The 19,084-nt window shown below is 39.3% G+C and overlaps 1 protein-coding gene and 1 pseudogene across 3 annotated transcripts in view; both read left to right on the forward strand.

Annotated features, from left to right (window-relative positions):
- LOC143898640 (alanine aminotransferase 1-like) overlaps positions 1-19,084 on the forward strand; it is a 29,300-nt gene that overhangs the window by 8,711 nt on the left and 1,505 nt on the right. For both annotated transcript variants that reach the window (XM_077408235.1, XM_077408236.1), the window contains exons 4-5: positions 13,201-13,533; positions 14,132-14,576. In XM_077408235.1, the coding sequence (XP_077264361.1) occupies positions 13,201-13,533; positions 14,132-14,576 (778 nt within the window). The remainder of the gene's footprint in view (positions 1-13,200; positions 13,534-14,131; positions 14,577-19,084) is intronic.
- LOC143898708 (uncharacterized) lies at positions 1,163-8,598 on the forward strand (annotated as a pseudogene). Its single transcript, XR_013257280.1, has 3 exons — positions 1,163-1,234; positions 3,210-6,445; positions 6,554-8,598. The product of XR_013257280.1 is annotated as an uncharacterized LOC143898708 (transcript).

Consider the following 19,084-nt stretch of genomic DNA (forward strand, 5'->3'; position numbering starts at 1 on the left):
CTTAGCGTAAATTGGTGGACGCGAGTTTACGCGTCTGGCGCCTAATATTAATTTTTGGTGTTGAATCGTCGGACTGTGCGAGAGAGCCGTCGGGGAAGCCTGCCATCCTTCTCTCCCTAACCCCTTTTGATCCGTCGCGCGTCCCGGGCGAGATACCAGGCATAAAAAGACGTGACAAAGTATATGGAATTACAGTACTTGTGCAGTATAACAGCAACCTCTCATATAATAGTCTTGCGCCTTTAATTGTGTACTATTATTTGACTTTGTATTTATAGACTTTTCAATATACCAATTATTTTCTGCTTTAAAAAAAGGATTAACTTAATTTCTATTATCTTTCTTAACCATATAGTTAAAAAAAATAATAGAAATAGAATTTATGCTTTTTTTAAAGCAGAAAATAATTGGTATATTGAAAAGTCTATATAAATACAAAGTATAATAAATACAAAGTCAAATAATAGCACATAATTAAAGTAAGATGCCAGACTATTGTAGGACCAGATTATCGTTATATACTGTATTATTACTGTAATTTCATGCACTTTTACGTCACTACGCATGATCATGTGCGTCTACATCATGTCGGTATGACAGACATTCTAACCACGCAACTATCAATTTGAGTACTTAATAATTTTTTTCTTATTAAAAGCGACAATTTTAACTTACAGATTTATGTTTTACGCACCAAAATACACAAAATTGAAATTTTAGCTGCCAAAAATGACCGATTGAATCCAATTAAAAATTTTGAATCCGCATGAATCTGGATTCTTGATCCGGAAATCACGGATTTATAACGATTACACCGACTGAAAACGATTGAAACGGATTGGTATTCAAGGATGTAATTTCAATCGGATTCTATCGATTTGAATTGTTATGATTTTATAATAATTACACTGATCGAAACCGATTGAAACAGATTGGTATTCAACAATGTAATTTCAATCGGTTCCTATCGGTTTGAATCGTTACATGCAGAAAATTTTTCTCGAAAATACAAGTATACACGAACAAAGTAAATACCATACTAATCTTGCACGGCTAGGATACAGTCATAATATGCAAAAGATTTCAAGAAAGTATAGGAAAATAAGAGAGCAAAGAATAAAAATATGGCTGATGGACAAAAAACGAGACGTCTGTTGCAGTCATGGCAAAAACACAAGTTGCTGTTATAGGCTGTGGCGGTCAGCTGTCCGCCACGAGCAAACTTGAGAACGCGGTAGAAAGTAGAAACCCTGCCGAGCTGCCCCAGATATAGGGGTCGATGTTGAATCTTAATCACGCGAGAATATACCGGCGATGCGCCGCGTAGCGGGTGCGAGCCGAACCCTTTCGCCGCGCGAGCCCGCGTTGCCGCTCGCGCCGCGCGCCTTCCGTCGTCTATATACATATTAATATAGGACTTTTTTTTACTTTTTTCATATTTCCTTGTTAGTATGGCAAACTTATTTACCTTTAGGTTACAAGATGTATCTGATCAAACTATTACTTTTCTATTGTCATATATTAATTTCCGGTTGAATACGCGTATATCCTACCGGTGCGATGCAAATCTAGTAAATTTTATTATGAGTATTCTACATTATTCGAGAAAAATTTTCTGCGTGTATGATTTCATAACGATTATACTGATTGGAAACGATTGAAACGGATTCGTACTCAAGGATGTAATTCCACTCGTTTTCTATCGGTTTGAATCAGTCTAAATTGTTATGATTTCGTGAACTCCAAAATCACGAAATTATAATGATTTAAACGGATTGACTGAGACCGATTCAAACTGATAGAATCCGTGAATTCCGGTTATATAAACAGGATTATTTACTACTTTATTATAATTCCATTCTTTGTACTACAAATTTATTACAATGTGCAGTATTTATTTAACCCTTCGAAAACACACCTTTTTTTTCATTCACGGAGAATTTGACCCTACACACACTTTGCTCGTCCACCATTAAAATTATTTACATATTTTAAAAAATTCAAAAAAACAATTTTTTCTTTTTAAATTTTTTAAAATATGTAAATAATTCCAAGGGCACTTTTTATTTATATCAATTGATTTAACAATGTTCCAAGTACATCTGGGAATTTTTTAAAGCTAATTGCACTCGTCAATTTAAATTGGTGGACGATCAAAGTGTGTGTAGGGTCAGATTGACAGTGTGTTCTTTTGAGAAAAAAAAAGTTTTTTTTACAAAAAAAATTTTAATGATTAAAGCGGATTTAATCCAATTTACATAGCTACTTTCACCACCCAATTTAAATGGATTAAGCGCAAATATGATTGAAATCGATTGAGTAGAATTTAGATGAATCCGGAAATATCGCATTAAATTCGATTCCGGTGTTGTATTAAAATTTCACGATTGATGCGGATTCAATACGATTCATGTGGTTATTTTATTTACCCGATTAAAATGGATTAAGATTAATACGAGTGAAACCGACTCAGTCGGATTCAGATGAATCCGGAAATATCGCATTAAATCCGATTTCGGTGTTGCATTAAAATTTTACGATTGATGCGGATTCAACACGATTCATGTGCTTACTTTATTCACCCGATTAAAATGGATGTGCATTAATATACGTAATACGCTTGAAACTGAAAACGACGAATTCAGATTAATCCGGAAATGCCGAATTAAAAACGATTCCGATTGATTTGTTATTAGAACCGATTTACTTCCAATCGGGCATCCGATTAACCGGATTGAAAACGCATTCATTCCGATTCAATTTCACCAAATTTAATACGAAACCAATCGGATTTAATCGGTCATTTTCAGCAGGGAATCGGCGAGAAAGCCCCTCTCCTTCATAATTACCTTTTTCAAATCATATGTAACTGCATCGCACAATAATTAAATTATTTATATTTGTAGAGATATCGTAATATTATACAGTTTAGTTATTTTCATGTACCCGCTATGTTGTTTTACCGACCGCTACGATAGCGCTGTATTGTTCCTGCTCTACTGCACGAGCTTCCTCTCTTGTGTGTACTTATATATGGCGTTTTTGTGTTATCGGACACATTGTAATAAACACTGAAGTATAACGGACTGTCTTTAATAGTCTTCCCTGCCCAAAAAACTAATAGATATTGGAAAGTCGTAATGAAAGTTAAACGAGTAACTGCGTCATCGATTCTTTGTGTCATCGATCCTTCGTGCCAAAATGCATAGCAGTATACAGCACACCAAAAGTTATCCGACGGTAACTAGGAGGCATGGAAAATGCAAATGAGGAGTGTGCTTATACATAATAATTTCTGGGGCTATACAAGTGGCGAAATCGTAAGGCCTGATGCGGAAGTGCATCGAATTGGACGATCAAGGATGAAAAGGCTTTTGCACTCATTATCCTGAACGTATCAAAGGCAGAATTAGGACATTTAAGGAAACCTGCAACATCCAAACAGGCATGGGATGAATTAGCGAGAATACACAGTTCAAAAGGTCCGATAAGAAAGGCAGTCCTGTATCAACAATTGTATAACCTAAGAAAAAGTTCTTCTGACGTCAATGTCATAATACATAAATAATTTCCAAGGAAAGGTTAATTTACTGGAAGATGCGGAAATAGAGATACCTCCCGAGTTGCAGTCAATTATGTTATTAAGCAGTCTACTTGACGATTATGAAAATTTCTGTGTGGCAATCGAGTCGAGGGATCAAATTCCAACAGTGGACTTCATTAAAGGAAAGCTAATAGAAGAAGAGGCAAGGCGTCAAGGGAACGATAATAAAGAAAACGCTACAACGTCGGCGCTAGGTTTCCCGGAAAGCTCCGGTTCCACGCAAATAAAAAGTCATCTGCATCTACAAACAAAGGTTCGACCAGGAGCGACCAGGATAAGAGGAAATTTAATGGCAATTGTTTCAACTGCGGTAAATATGAACATCAAGCGAATCGTTGTCGGCTAAGAAGAAAAGATGGCGGCAAGGCTAATCAAACAAGTAAAACAAAAGAACAGGAAGAAGAGAACTCTCTAATCGCGATCTTGGCTCTAGTTTGTTCGTCAGAAAAAAACGAATAGTATTTTGAATAGCGGAGCTACCTCACATATATGTAACGATAGAAACGCGTTTGAGATGTTATCTGATGGACCAATTAGTAATATAAGCACAGCTGGGAAAGAAAATATAATATCTCACGGATTGTACAAATTAATATTAAAATACACGGTAACTAAAGCCAGCAAAATTAACAAACGTATTATATGTACCGGAATTAAGAAGTAACTTATTATCAGTTCCAGCGATGACTGAAAAGAAATACAAGGTAAAATTTTTGGAGAATAACGCGTATATTACTAGACCAAATAATTCATTAGTTTTTACCGCAACTAGGAAAAATCGCATGTATGTAGTTAAACAAATGGCAAACCATAAAGTTCTCAGTGTTAGTGATAATTATAATTCAAAATTAAGGTTGTGGCATAAAAGGTATGGCCATTTGGATTATAATGATTTAAAAGAGTAATTTGATAGGAAAAGAGTACGGATTAGATCTACCATCGAAAAGTAAAAAATTACCATGTAAAACATGTGATCAATCCAAAATTCATGTGTTGCCGTTTAAAAAAGGTAGTCAAGCAAAAAACATTTTAGATATAGTGCATACAGACATTTGCGGGCCAATGAAGGTAAAATTATATAGAAATGCACGTTACTTTGCGACGTTTATTGACGATAAGACGCGATATATGGAAGTTGTATTTTTAAAATCACGTAGTGACATTTTAACAGAATTTAAAAAATATAAGTTACGTGTCGAAAAAGAAACTGGTTGTAGGATAATTAAGTTACGTAGTGATAATGCAAAAAAATATGTTAGTAAAGAGTTTAATGAGTATTTGGAAAGTCAAGGTATAAGAAGACAATTATCGGTTGAATATACTCCGCAGCAAAATGGAGTCGCGGAACGCGCGAATAGAACAATCATTGAGATGGCACGTGCAATGTTAAATTAAATTAAAAGTACCCGAGGGTTTGGGCTGAAGCCATTAATACGGCGGTATTTTTACAAAATAGATGCCCTTCAAAAGCAAACGATGGCATAACTCCATATGAGTTGTGGTCAAATTGCAAATCAAACGTTAAATTCTTTAGAATTTTTGGTTCTTAGGCTACGTTCTTAAAGAAAGAACCAGGGATTTCAAAGTTTGATCCAAAGGGAGAAAAGGCAATACTTATTGGTTATTTTAGTGAGTCAAAGGCTTATAGACTATGGATCCCCAGTAGTAGAAAGCTAATTAAAAGTCGAGACGTTCGCTTTATCAAAGATGTAAATGATAAGAAAGTAGAATCAATAGACGTAGATTTAATACCAAACATAAATATTAGATGACATAAAACCTATAGTTGAAAAAGAAAAAAGTGAGTTAGAGAATGTAGAAGAAATTTCAGATTCAAGTGAATATGGAGATGCAAATGAAATATTAAATGATACATTGAATGAAGAAGTCTTAACTTCCGAAAATAGTAAAAGGATTAGAGGGAGACCTAAAATGATTAAAACTGGTAAGCTAGGACGTTCCAAAAAACAATATCATACGCCAAGCGTTGCAATAGATTTAAATAGCGATCCAGAAACGATAGAGGATGTATTAGAAATATCTGATAAAGATAGATGGCTAGATGCCATAAAAAGCAAATATTAAATTTATTGTTAGAATGTAATACATGATAGGAGTTAGTTAATAGAACACCAGATATGAAAGTAATCTCTTCTAAATGGGTTTTTTTATATAAAAAGGCATCAAAATGGGGAAATAGATAGGTATAAGGCTAGGTTAGTTGCACGCGGATGTGAACGGAAATATGGTATTGATTATGAAGAAGTTTATGCTCCTGTTGCGCGAATACAGTCGAAAAGAACACTCTTAGCAGTAAGCGTAGAAATGGGTTATCACATACATCAAATGGATGTAACTACGGCATATATACAGAGCTATTTATCAGAAACAATATATATGGAGCAACCTCCAATGTTCGAACATGATAAAAATAAAGTATGTTGTCTGCGTCGTCCTATTTATGGTTTAAAACAATCTGGCCGTGCCTGACAAGATAAACTAAGAGAAAAATTAGAAGAAATTCGGCTTAAAGCCTCTAAGGTAGAACCTTGCGTTTATACTGGCATTAGTGATGGCGTTTATGTAATAGCAGTCGTTTACGTGGACGATGTCCTTTTTACGTCAAAATCATTAAAAGTTATATCTAAAATTTAGCTCAAATTAAAAAAGTTTTTTCAAATAAAAATTTTAGGACCTGTAAGCGAAATATTCGGTATACGAGTCGAAAGAGATGGGGATACGGGATCCATAAAAATTTCACAGAAAAAATATATAAATGAAATTATCGAACGATTTGGAATGAGCTTATGTAAACCCGTGTGTCTACACCTTTAACTTCAGGTATTAAATTATAATTATCTAAAGAAATGGAATGTAAACCATATAAAGAATTAATAGGTAGCCTCCTTTACTTAGCAAATACCACAAGACCCGATATTTCATTTACAGTTGGAGCGTTAAATAGATCCTGGACTACAACATTGGAAATGCGCGAAACATGTCATCCGTTATTTGAAACAACAATTGTTGATTATAAAATATTGTACCAAAAAACAGAGAAACCGTTACAAGCGTATACCGATGCAGATTGGGCCGGTAATCAAGATGACCGCAAACATACATTCAGGAAACATACATATTAGCTGGAGGACTAATAAGCTGGTTTTCTAAGAAGCAAACATCAGTCGCACTTTCAACAATGGAAGCCAAATATGTAGCTCTTTCCGAAGCAACGAAAGAAACTATACATTTACGTAGGTTAATCAAAGAGATGTATGGAGATCAATATGTACACGATCCAACGGATATATTATGCAATAATCAAAGCGCAATTGTACTCTGAGTAAAGAGAATATGTTTCACCAAAGAAGCAAACATATTGAAATAAGATTCAATTTTTTATTACTCGACTACCTGGCTAAAATTATACATAAGTGCACAACGTTTCGGCTCACGTTTAGAGCCCTTATCAAGTGCCGTCTGAAATATATGAACATCGCGATGTAACACCATAAAAAATATAAATTAGAAATTATAAGTCATAAAAACAGAGAGCATTACCTAATCATCAATAAGACTCGTCATATGTTAATCAAGACCTCCTTGCGTTCATGGGAATGTCCCAGCATTGTCACAAAACACAACTACGGGAAATCACTCATATAAAACCAATATGCGGAGAGAAAAATGCGACAATCAATTCTTATGTGTCTTAAATATTAAAATTCCACCACCAAGCATCTTAAGTTTGAGACTCTCTGATATGCGATGTTATGCGAGTGGAAGTACTCAGGAGACTGAACACTAACAAAGGAAAAGAATCAAGGAGTCAAAAGGTTGCCAAGAAAACTAGAGAACTGACAAATATAAACAATTAAACCGACGAGATGACACCGTCGTATACTGCGTTTAGATTATCTGTGTCTCTCTAAAGATTAATAACGTTGTTGTTTTTCTTAATAAAAAACATTTCAGGAATCTCTCTTTTTTGTATTACACTTCTTATGTAAAATCTTAGGCTCTGACCACTTAAAATTATGGTTATTGTGTAATCTGTGTTTGCTCACAACAGAGTGATTACTGAAATGCTTCTTGATATCATTACAATGCTCCTTGATTCTAGTCTCGAGATGTCTCTTAGTTTGCCCTATATAAGAAGCCTCACTGCTTCCACAATCAATCTGATAAACAATATTGGTTTCTTTGTTCTTTGTCAATCTATCTTTACCTCTTTTGATAACTGTGTTAAGCTTCTTCGGTATCGTATATAATACTTCCAGTCCGACATTTTTTAAGATACGACATATACCCTCGCTTAAGCCCTTGATATACGGGATCGCTATATGATTACGCGTACGTGTCAAAAGAAACATCTGAGACACCATCGCCACTATCTTTTCTGTTCTTCAATTGCAATAATCTATTATGTATATGTTTATTCACTAACTTGGTCGGAAAACAATTATTTATAAGAATGTCTTTAACAATTTTGACATTTGCACGATGGAACCGATCATCAGATAACAAAACAGCACGGTCGACCAAGTTAGTTATGGTGTTAATTTTATATTTATGTGGATGATTGGAGAAGTAATTTATATATCGTCCCGAAAAGGTCTATTTTCTGTACCAGTTCGTAATTAGCCTCTCACCATCTCTTATAACTAATGTATCAAGAAACGGTATTGAGTTATCAACCTCGGTTTCAAAGGTGAACTGTAACCGGAGGTGGTAGTTATTAAAGACGTCAAGCATCGCATTGACCGCGTTCTTCCGCGTTTTTAATCACTGGCGGATAAAGGTTTCTTTATATTGAAATAAGATGTCATTTTTCTAGGGATGCTCAAAGCAAAAGGTTTAATTAATGTAATTTTATCGGATAAAAACATGGCAGATATTTTAACAAAACCTTTGGTGAAGAATAAACGTTTAAGTTGTGTTCGTTTATTAAATCTTATGTTCAGTAAAAAAAAAAAAAAAAAAAAAAAAAAAAACACACACACACACACACACACACACACATATATATGAACGGGGATAGTTTCGCCCCGGAGGCAAGATTTGCGATATTGTTACTCGAAGGACCAGAGCGGGGTTGTTGATTTCCCCTCACGACTATCAAATGTTTAACGCGAAGGCAGAAGCGCATGCAGCGAAATATTAGAGCGAAGCGACTCACCGTGTCGGCCGTCGTTACCGTGATTCTGCTAGGCCTCGTCGCCCTCGTCCTGTCCTCTGAACTCGTGGTCTCGTCTCGTTCGGCATGCGACGGCAAAGCACGTGCAAGCAAGCAAGCGGTGGAGAGCAAGCAATAGAGCAGGCAGGAAAGAAAGCAGCAGGAGACGTGCGCACTCCCGGTTGAGCGAGGCGGCAAAGCGATTCCGTGGTTCGTTCTGCCCGGCGAATGTGTGCCGTAAGACGGCTCCCAAAATATGTGTTTGCCGTAAGACGGCTGGCTAAAATATATGTGTGTGCCGCACGGCGGCTTGACGAAGAGTGTATGCCGTAAAACGGCTGGCCAAAAATGTGTGTTTGCCGTAAGACGGCTGAACTGCTAATGCTCTGTCCCCGCGGTCCTGGAACCTGGAACATGTCGCCGCGGGCGAGTAGTTGTTCTCTTTCCGGGGGGAGTAGATGCCGTCGGCGGATAGGCGATGGCAGCACCGACATGTGAGTCGCATGATTTGACTGCTCGCGATGCGCCAACGTTTCGCGCGAGAATTACAAATGCGACGGGGTAACTATTTATGACTTATGTAACTAAGTATGAATTATTTACAACTACATGAACAGAAAGTGACTATACTAACGACTACAATATATACAAGGCAATACGCCGAACAATATATATATATATATATATATATATATATAGGCAGATCCATTACTTTTCGACCAAAGGTTGCGGAGGTGGGTCACCGATTTTGATGCCGATTTTTTCCTCGAAAGTACACTAAAAAAGGAGATGATTTTGAAAATTTAAGCCCGATTCGATCAAATCCGGCCGCTGGAGAATATTTTGAATTTTGAAAAAAGTCGATTTTTCAGTCATTTTTAAAAATTTATATCTTAGCTTCTATATAACTTAGAGACTTGTTTGAAGCTGCATTCTTTTCTGTTAACCCTTTACTTTTAAGGAAAAAATTTGTCATTGGTTTACACTCAAGTCCCCGGCTTCACGGCGAGCTGCTAACTAAACCACTGTTTTAGAGAAATTTTGCCTATCTTTGAAATGCTGTCATATCTACAGTTTTCGAAGTAGAGGGTTGATCAGCAGCTGATATTTTTTGTTCAGGTATACTCTGAAGAAATCTACCCACTTTTTGCTTGATTGCTTTTATTTCGTTAAGTTATGGCCATCTAAAGCCGATCAATTTTCGAAAAATCGCCATTTTTAGATAGCCAGAACTTTTTTCTTTCAACTCGAAATTTTTTGAAATTTTCAGGGAATATACTTTATTATATCCTTAAACAACCCTGAAAATTTAAATTTTGGAATAGATGTGGTTTCCGAGTTATAAAGTTTTTAATATGTTAACTTTTTGATTTAATATGACATTTTTTGTAATTTTATCATCAACTTTGTAAATTTAATGTAAATAATTGATATTTTTCGGAAAATATATTCGAAAATAAAGAGCAAAATCGATTGTTTGAGAAAATTAAGGGAAAAATTAATATTTTTTATTTTGATTTATTTATTTGAAAATAAGAAAAATCATATATTTGAATATAGAAAAGTATGATGGTATAGTCGGCAATTGTAACAAAGAGAAAATGTGGAGAACCGCCGTTCACGCGGACGCTAATCAAACGTAAGACCGACGACACTCACACAACGTTAATATTTTTACATACGACTTTAACAAAGAATGATATATTTGATACCGACGAAGACTCACAAAGAACGCACGACTCTAACACGCAATACCGACGAATTCACACATCCGACTTTAACGCAACGCATTAAACACATTCACATACCCGACTTTAACACAACGCATTAAACACATTCACGCGTGTACTCGGGCCGCCACGAGTTTGTACTACAATAGCTGCGGGCGATCTCGCCGTGTCGGCCCTGCCAATAGACGATCGTCTTTGCAATTGATACCTTCTCTCGGCCTGCGATCTCGCCTGGCCGAGTCACGGCAGACGATCGTCTCCGCCTTGGGTATCCCCAACACGAAATAGCCTGTATCGCGGACGATTCCGCGGTTAACCACCCTAATTCCGGGATTTCTCGCGAAACCCGGCGATTTCGCGGCCCCGTGTTAATCCCGACGACTCTTCGGCTTTAACACACGACACGATCCTCGACTCTCTCGCAGGCCCGAGCACCTTACGATTTCCCCACAAAACCGAGTGCCATTCAAAATACCTTAGCACTCGTGAAACGTGAGCACACCAAATTACCGCGCGATTGCCCGAATCCGGCACAATCCGCTAACATCTACAAGAAACGCATTCAACACGAAATACGCCACGCGACTGTCGGCCGTGACGATGTTCCCGGGGAGAGCCTATGTGGTCTACTTACGTAAGGATTCGCTCTCGGCGGGGCCCCTGCACGGGTTCCATTCCCGTCGTCTCGACCAAAGGGAGAGCGTAAGGTAACCAAGGGCGCTCGATCCACAGGTAACAGGTATTTCTCCAGGTACGGTAGCTGACACACGATCCTGAGGCTAGCGCCTCGAGCGAATTTTTCTTATAACGCGGGAACGCCAGAGTAGTGACCTTACATTTGACGATGTCCCTCGCAGAGCTCGAGTGGTCATTGGGAGATGTGTCTCGTTCCCGAGCCGGCGCGACAGTGAGGAGACGGTGGCCCGCCGGGACCCAGCGTCCCTCAAGCGTCCTTTCTTCCCTCGTTGCGACACACGTCGTTACATATCTCGTCGTCAATCTCATGCTCCGGCACCACCTGTCGTTCCTACAAAATCTAACTAGAAGAAAATAATTAGTTAACGCAATTAGCTCTCCCCTACTCGAGTCGAGGCGCCATCCCCAACCTTTCCCTCGGCCGAGCTACCGTCTGGGCGGTGGACGCGACAATGTCACGTCACACCCTATAAAGAAAGATTATGTCCTTATTTCGGAGTTCCTCCGCCCATGACTCCTCCTCCTCCTTCGACAGAATCAGAGGGGGGTTAAGTCCCGTACGCTTGGCCGGGTGCGCTCTCTTCTCTTCACTTTCCTCCCCAAAAAACACCCTCTTGTTCTCTCCGGAGGAGAGAGTTTCTACCTTCCGGAGTACCACTTTGCAATTCTTTTTGGCGGCGATCGCCAGTTCCTCCGCCGGGCTCGGCCCCAACCCAGCGGATGGCCCATCGTTCAATAACGGCGAAAGGGATGGCTGGGACAATACCCACCCCCTTCGCCGACCCCTGAGTGTCCGATCACTCTGGGACTTTTTCTTTCTTGTTATCCGCCATATTGTACAAAAAGAGATTTCGGGGTGTCCTTCCCCTAAGCTGGTTGGCTACCGTGTCTAACGAGCCTAGCCTGCTCGGGTACCCCGGGTTCGCCAAACTCGTATCAGTGACGCCTCCCAAGAGCCCCTAAGAAGTTCCAAGAGCCGCCACTGACCTCTGGGGGGAGCGTATAGTATCTTGGCGACAGAACTCTTTCGCGATTCCGAATATTGCGTCTTTGCGCGTCGAGCATGGCGCAGCATTTCTTCCACTTAACTATATTTCATGTTTAGTATTAAGTTCTATTATGTAATTTGCGTTTACTTTCTTTTTTGCGATGTTAATTCGAGTCAGTATCTAATTGTATTTGGTTCGATTCTATCAGAATAATTTTGATTCAGTTATATCATTACGGTTTGCCGCGGTTTCATACAGAGTTCTGTTAACTCTCCTGTTCAATTTTTTATTAATTATTGATGTAATTCTACGAATTCTATTATTCAATTATTTAGTTCAGATTGCTATGTAACTTCCACTACTCAATCATTTAATTCACTAAATTCTTGCTCGTTGACACCTAATTTCACTATGTTTCTTAATGATAATAAACATTGTTACTGATTATTATTAAATATCTGAATGTTGCTTAACTGTCACCCCGCCGAATTTTTGCGCTGCCCATTATCAACCTCGCTCACAGCCGTTAGATCGAGCTGGCCAATCTCTCGCACGCCTGACTAATTACGCTTTTGTGATTATTTTCGGGTTTTTGCGATTTTGGTATAAATTCGTGGACGCGAGCTTACGCGTCTGGCGCTCAACTTTGATTCTGAGTATAATTGTCGGACTGTGCGAGAGACCCGTTGGAGAGTCCCGTCATCTTTCTCTCCTCACCTCCCCTTTTGAACCGTTTTGCGTCTCGGGCGTGATTACCGAGTAAAAAGACATGACAATATATATTGAGGTATCGATTTTTCTCAGATACAACAGTTGAAACATAAAAAGTTATTTGAATTGTAAGCAATCAAAAATGAAAATCGCTTTAAAGATTCAAATAAATATAATAGAATTTCACTTCTTGTTTCAACAAAAATCCGATATATATAGTTTATAGTCACTTGGAAATATTTAAAAAATAAATACAAACATCGCGATTAAAATTAAGATCATTTCTCTTTATAGGGTGTTAAAAAACCCTTTAAAGAGGTGACAAAATCGACTTCGGGTGATGCCCACGCAATGGGCCAGCAACCCATTACGTTCCTACGGCAGGTGCTCACTCTAACTGTCTCGCCGAATCTGTTGAACGATCCAAGCTACCCGGAGGACGTGAAGGCTCGCGCTCGGATGATTCTGGAGGGCTGCAAGGGCGGTAGCGTGGGCGCATACTCGGAATCGGCCGGCATCGAGCGTGTTCGCAAAGATGTTGCACGATATATCCAGGAACGCGATGGGGGTATCCCCTGCGATTACCACAATATCATTCTCTCGAACGGTGCTTCCGACGGTATCAAGGTACGCAGACTCGAAACATTTTTCTTGTCTTTTTGTTATTCAAAATTGGAAGCAATTATTTGGAAACAATATCTAGTTATTTAGTAACGTTCTGAAAAATAGATTGTCAGATGTCAAAGTGAAAATCAATTTTAAGTAAAAAAAAAGTTGAAAAATTGTGCAATTTTGTTACTATTTTTTTCGGTAAATATTGACAAAAGAGGGCCCAGTTCCTATGACCTTAACCTTGACATATATTATACAGGTCACCCTCCTGAGTAACCTTCAGAACGATCGTGGCAAAAACTTCCTGAAGGTTATTCAGGTGGGTAACCCCTATAATATGTCAAGATCAAAATCATAAGAACTGGGTCCCCTTTTGACAATATTTATCTTTTTTTCTACATAATAATAAAAAATAAAAAGTTATTTTATGAGAATAGCACATATATTATTCACATATCTATATATTAGAGAGTGATTTTGACGCAATACACGGTATATAAAATTGAAATTGGCAAATTTTGGTATTTTGGACAAACTCATGGGATACTAACTATTAGTGCTATATTTTGTCTTTTTTTATCGCATCCTTGTCTTTTGAATTTTTCTTTTTCAGTCATTCCTAAGGCTATTCAACGAAAGGATCGATGATAAGCCATCCGGCGTAATGATCCCGATTCCACAGTATCCTTTGTTCTCGGCAACTGTGGCGGAGTTTGGTCTCGCCCAGATTGGATACTATCTGGATGAGGACAACAAGTGGTCGATGCAGATCAACGAGCTAGAACGAGTATTAGGAGAGGTCAAGGATACGTGTAATCCTCGATTGCTAGTAGTGATCAATCCCGGTAATCCAACTGGTCAAATATTGACTCGCAAGAACATCGAAGACGTCATCCACTTCGCTCATAAACATCACCTGTTTCTGCTGGCCGACGAGGTCTATCAAGACAACATATACGACAAGGACAGCGCGTTCCATTCTTTCAAGAAAGTCATGACAGAAATGGGCGAGCCGTATTCAAAGATGGAACTCGCGTCGTTTATGTCAATCTCGAAAGGTGCGTGAGAAAAGATGGAATCAGGAATATAACTCGTTAGGAGTCGCAATTTATTTTAAACGTTAGACTTTTGACAATTTAAGGGACATTGAATTCGTAACCCCTTGGCTGTTAGCTAGGCGAAAAAAATGCTGATGGGCCAAAAATGCTTCTAACAAAAGAGTTAATAAAATTATATAAAAATGCTTTCTGGAGGTTTTTTGAGTCGCTAAATTTGAGGTCAACGTTTCAAAATTTAAAATAACAAAAAAATTTATAAAAATTCTTATAAAATAATTTTTATACAAACTGAGCGATATTTGAAATTATTTGGCCGTCATAATAAGTCCGTCTGATCGGGGGGTGTGAAGCGCTCCCCGGATTCGCGAGATTAGCTATTAAGTAACGCGAAAGACAAGAGGGACCGTTCCCTCACAAGTTGAATTAACGAAAACGCATGCAACGAAAGCAAACGTAAAGCAAGCGACTCACCGTTCCGTTGCCCGGTGCCCTCTCGGGTGGTGCTCTCTCGTCGTTCTCGTCCTTCCGTTTGGCAGCGAGCCCTCCGTGATTGCGGGAAGACAAGCAGGCAGGCAATAAGCAGGCAATGAGATAGGCAAGCAAGATAGTGCAGGCAGATGAGGCAAGCAAGCAAGGCACATAAATGAATCGAATCGACGATGTCCAAAATGTGTGCTGACTCGATGGTGTTCGGAACGTGAGTGAGTGCTCCGGCACTCTCCAGCTCGCGCACCTGAGAAGTACGGCGCGAGCGAGTATTTCTCCCAATAATTGGGAATGCCACCCGCGGGCGGGCAGCACGAGTCGAGTGAATCGCGCGAGTATTGACTATTGACTAGTTACCGCGATCCGCCAACGTTTCGCGCGAGTCATTGAACTCGGAATCGATTTTATCGACGGTAGTACATACCTACTTAACTACTAATTACTAGTACGTTGTCGCTAATATATACAGTTCTAATACTAAAGGAACTAACATCACTATATACAGAGGCGAGCGCCAAACACCGTCATTTGAAATTAATAAATTTCAATTTTAAAAACGGAATGAGCAGCTTTAAAAGCTCTTCAAAACATTTTATGCAATTAAACTATATTATGAACTTTTTGCTTATTATATTAAATTTGCCATTTTAAATTCTTGAATTTTTATTTTAAATTTCAAATCGACTTTAAAAACTTTTAAATATAAATTTTTATGCAAATTGAACAATTTTATTTTTAGTCCGTCATTTTAAATTTTGCAATTTTGATTTCAGTAACTTTACAAACATATAGATATAGGGCTCTGTTCAAATTGCTCCATTAAAAATATCTTTTCTTGAATATGCGGATTTTTCTGTCATGAACAGTATTGGCCAGTGTGTTTGCGGATATTTCCATTATTGATAGTCAAAAGGTTAAATTACATTCACAAGTTTATATTTTTTTACAGTTAGCTGAAATATCGATATTCGATTTGAGAAGACATTTAATCTTGATTATCAAGTTATGAATTTATGAATCAAGAAACACGGTAGTGTCTCGCGCGTAAGTATACGCGAAGCGAGACCGCACCGTGGATCATTTATTCTAATTAGATTACAAAAGTATACTCGGTTACTTGCGACGCTCGAATTGTATGTATCTCGCGTGGCAACTCACTCGAAACTATAACTATGTGACACGGTTACAGGCGTCAACAGCCTAAGAATACGCGTCGATATATATGGCACCACCGGCTCGATAGTAGTTACTTCGCGTCTCTAACACCTCCCCTTGAAATTGTAAGTCGAGCCGCGTTATTCGCGTGATTCAATCATTCCGAGCCCGTCCTGACAGGTGATATGCTTATGTCCGGACAATCCCTTTGTTAAAATGTCCGCGGACATTTCATTCATTGACATGTATTGCAGTTCGATTTCGCCCGACGCACAGTGATCTCTGACGAAATGATGGCGTAAATCGATGTGCTTGGTCCTAAAATGAGGCATGTCATCACAGCAAACCAAACGCTGTGCTCCTTGATTGTCATTGAACAACGTAATATTTGATCACATGGTAATGGAATTGCGCTCATTATGCTCTTGAGGTAGATTGCTTCTTTTGTTGCTTCCGATATCGCCATGTACTCCGCCTCAACACTTGATAGAGCCACGGTACGTTGTTTCCTAGCTTTCCAGCACACTGCCGCTCCTGCGAGTATGAACGTATACCCAGAATATGATCGCCTATCGACCATGTTGGCGTCCCAGTCGTCCGCGTCGACCACTCCATATAACGGTATGTCTGATTTTTGGTACATAATGCCATGATTCATGGTGCCCTTCAGATATCGAAGGATCCTCTTGGCTGCCACCCAATGCTCCGTTGAATAATTGGTATTAAATTGGTTCATGAAATTTACTGCGTACGCGATATCGGGTCTAGTTGTCTAGTAGTCACTGCCAGATACATAAGTGCTCCAATAAGATGTTGATATAAGTATTGCCTCATTATCCTTCCGTTTATCCTCGTTGGTTTCATCAATTGCTTGTTCGTGTCAATAGGGGTTTTTGCAGGTTTACAATCCTGCATGCCGAAACGTTCCAGGATAGCTTCTGTGTATTTTTGTTAGCTCAAAATGACACAATAATTTTTTTTGCTCTGCCGGAATTTGATTTCAAGGCACTGATTTACGCGTCCGAGGTCTTTTATTTCAAAGAATTCGGATAACGATTTTTTTACTTCGTTAAGCCAGTATCGTTCGTAGCAATCAAGATATCATCAACGTAGATTACGATCATTATAAACCGACCATTCTTCCTTGATAATGTAAAGATACATAGGTCTTGGCCGGTTTGTTTCATGCCCAGCTGTTTTAGCTTCGATACGAGACGCCGGTATCATTGTCGCCCTGACTGCTTCAATCCATAGCCTTTTTCAGTAGGCATACGTTGTCCTGGTTTTGTTCCATCGCATCCAACCAACGTTTCGCAGTTTGTATCACGTCGTTTTCACGATTTATTTCTGTGCTCGAACCGACACGTTTTCCGGGCTTAATCTTTAACCGTACTTCTTGTAATTGTTTAGGTATCTTCATGTATACTTTTTCTTTTAATTCGCCGTTAAGATATGCCGTTACTACATCCATTTGGTGGATCTGTAACCCCAACTCCGCCGATATGGCTGCTAGAAGTCGAATGGATCTTGCCACCGGAGAATAAATTTCGTGAAAATCCTCCCCTATGGTCGTTGCGAGCAGCCCTTTGCCACAACGTGTACCTTCTTTTTTGTGTATGTATGTATTTATTGTATTTCCCCGTAGGGTTTACAAGGCGTTTTTCTGAGGAACGTGCCCAAACCTCTTACATTTATTCTTTCTTTCCCCCATGCCAGGCCATTTGCGACCTCACAGAACATTTATCCACCCTCCCCGTAATCTTCTTCACCCCTTTTCTTCTTTCTTTGCTTCCGCCGCGACTCCGTCCTTCAGCCTTTTTCCTTCCCATCCCGCTCTTCTCTATTTGTCCTTGGCCCACTCTCTCTTCTTCCCCTTCTCCTCATCATTGGAGGAGGTCATGTGGAGCTTCTCCTCCATCTTACTTGCTATTTCCTCTTTCACCGATCTCCCTGTACTCCTGTGCGCCTCTCCTCTCTCTTCCGCTTTCTCTTCTCTCTCTATCTCTCCTTTCCACCGACTTATCTTCATGAATCTTTACCCTTATGCTGTTCCCTGCCCTTCTCCTCGCCTCCAACACCCGCCACTTCTCCTTTTCATCTCCCAGTTTCACCAATATCGTCAGTCACACTTCTCTTTGCCCCTCAACTATCACCTCTCTTACCCTCACCTTCACCCTCAACCCTTCCGTGAAAAGTTCCTTCACTTTCTCCCAATTTGACTCCTTACCTCCCCATTTCTCTTTTTCAACCCTTATAATCACATTTCTCTTTCTTAATTCGTCCTCGTTCCTTTTACCCTCCCCTGCCCACCATTTCTTTTTTCCCGCCCCACTCTCCACGCTATCCTCCATCTTCTTTTTGCCTCCACCTTGCTCCAATCTTTCTACCTTTCTCCCTTTCTTTCTAATCTCCTCATTTTCTCCTCCATCTCCTTCATCTTCTCGTCCTTTTTTTCATCTTTCTCTTTCCTCTCATTCAACACCTTTCTTAATTTTTTTTCCACGATCCTTTCGACCCCTCTTGCTCCATCCTGGGTAATCTCTTTTGCTTCCTCCTTAACCTTCTGCCCTTTCACTACCAAATTTTTCTATGCTCCACCTTCTTTTTTGTGATTGGCCCGATTTCTTTGGTTTGACCGTGCAACCTCCACGTTGTACATTTTGGGTAAAGCTGATACCGGCGGTATCGTAGCTTTCAAGCTCCACACACACACACACACACACACACACACACACACACACACACACACACACACACACACACACACACACACACACACACACACACACACACACACACACACACACACACACACACACACACACACACACACACACACACACACACACACACACACACACACACAC

Source organism: Temnothorax americanus, unplaced genomic scaffold (genome assembly GCF_048541705.1).
Source record: "Temnothorax americanus isolate GAGA-0224 unplaced genomic scaffold, ASM4854170v1 Scaffold24, whole genome shotgun sequence".
In the NCBI taxonomy this organism is placed as follows: Eukaryota; Metazoa; Arthropoda; class Insecta; order Hymenoptera; family Formicidae; genus Temnothorax; species Temnothorax americanus.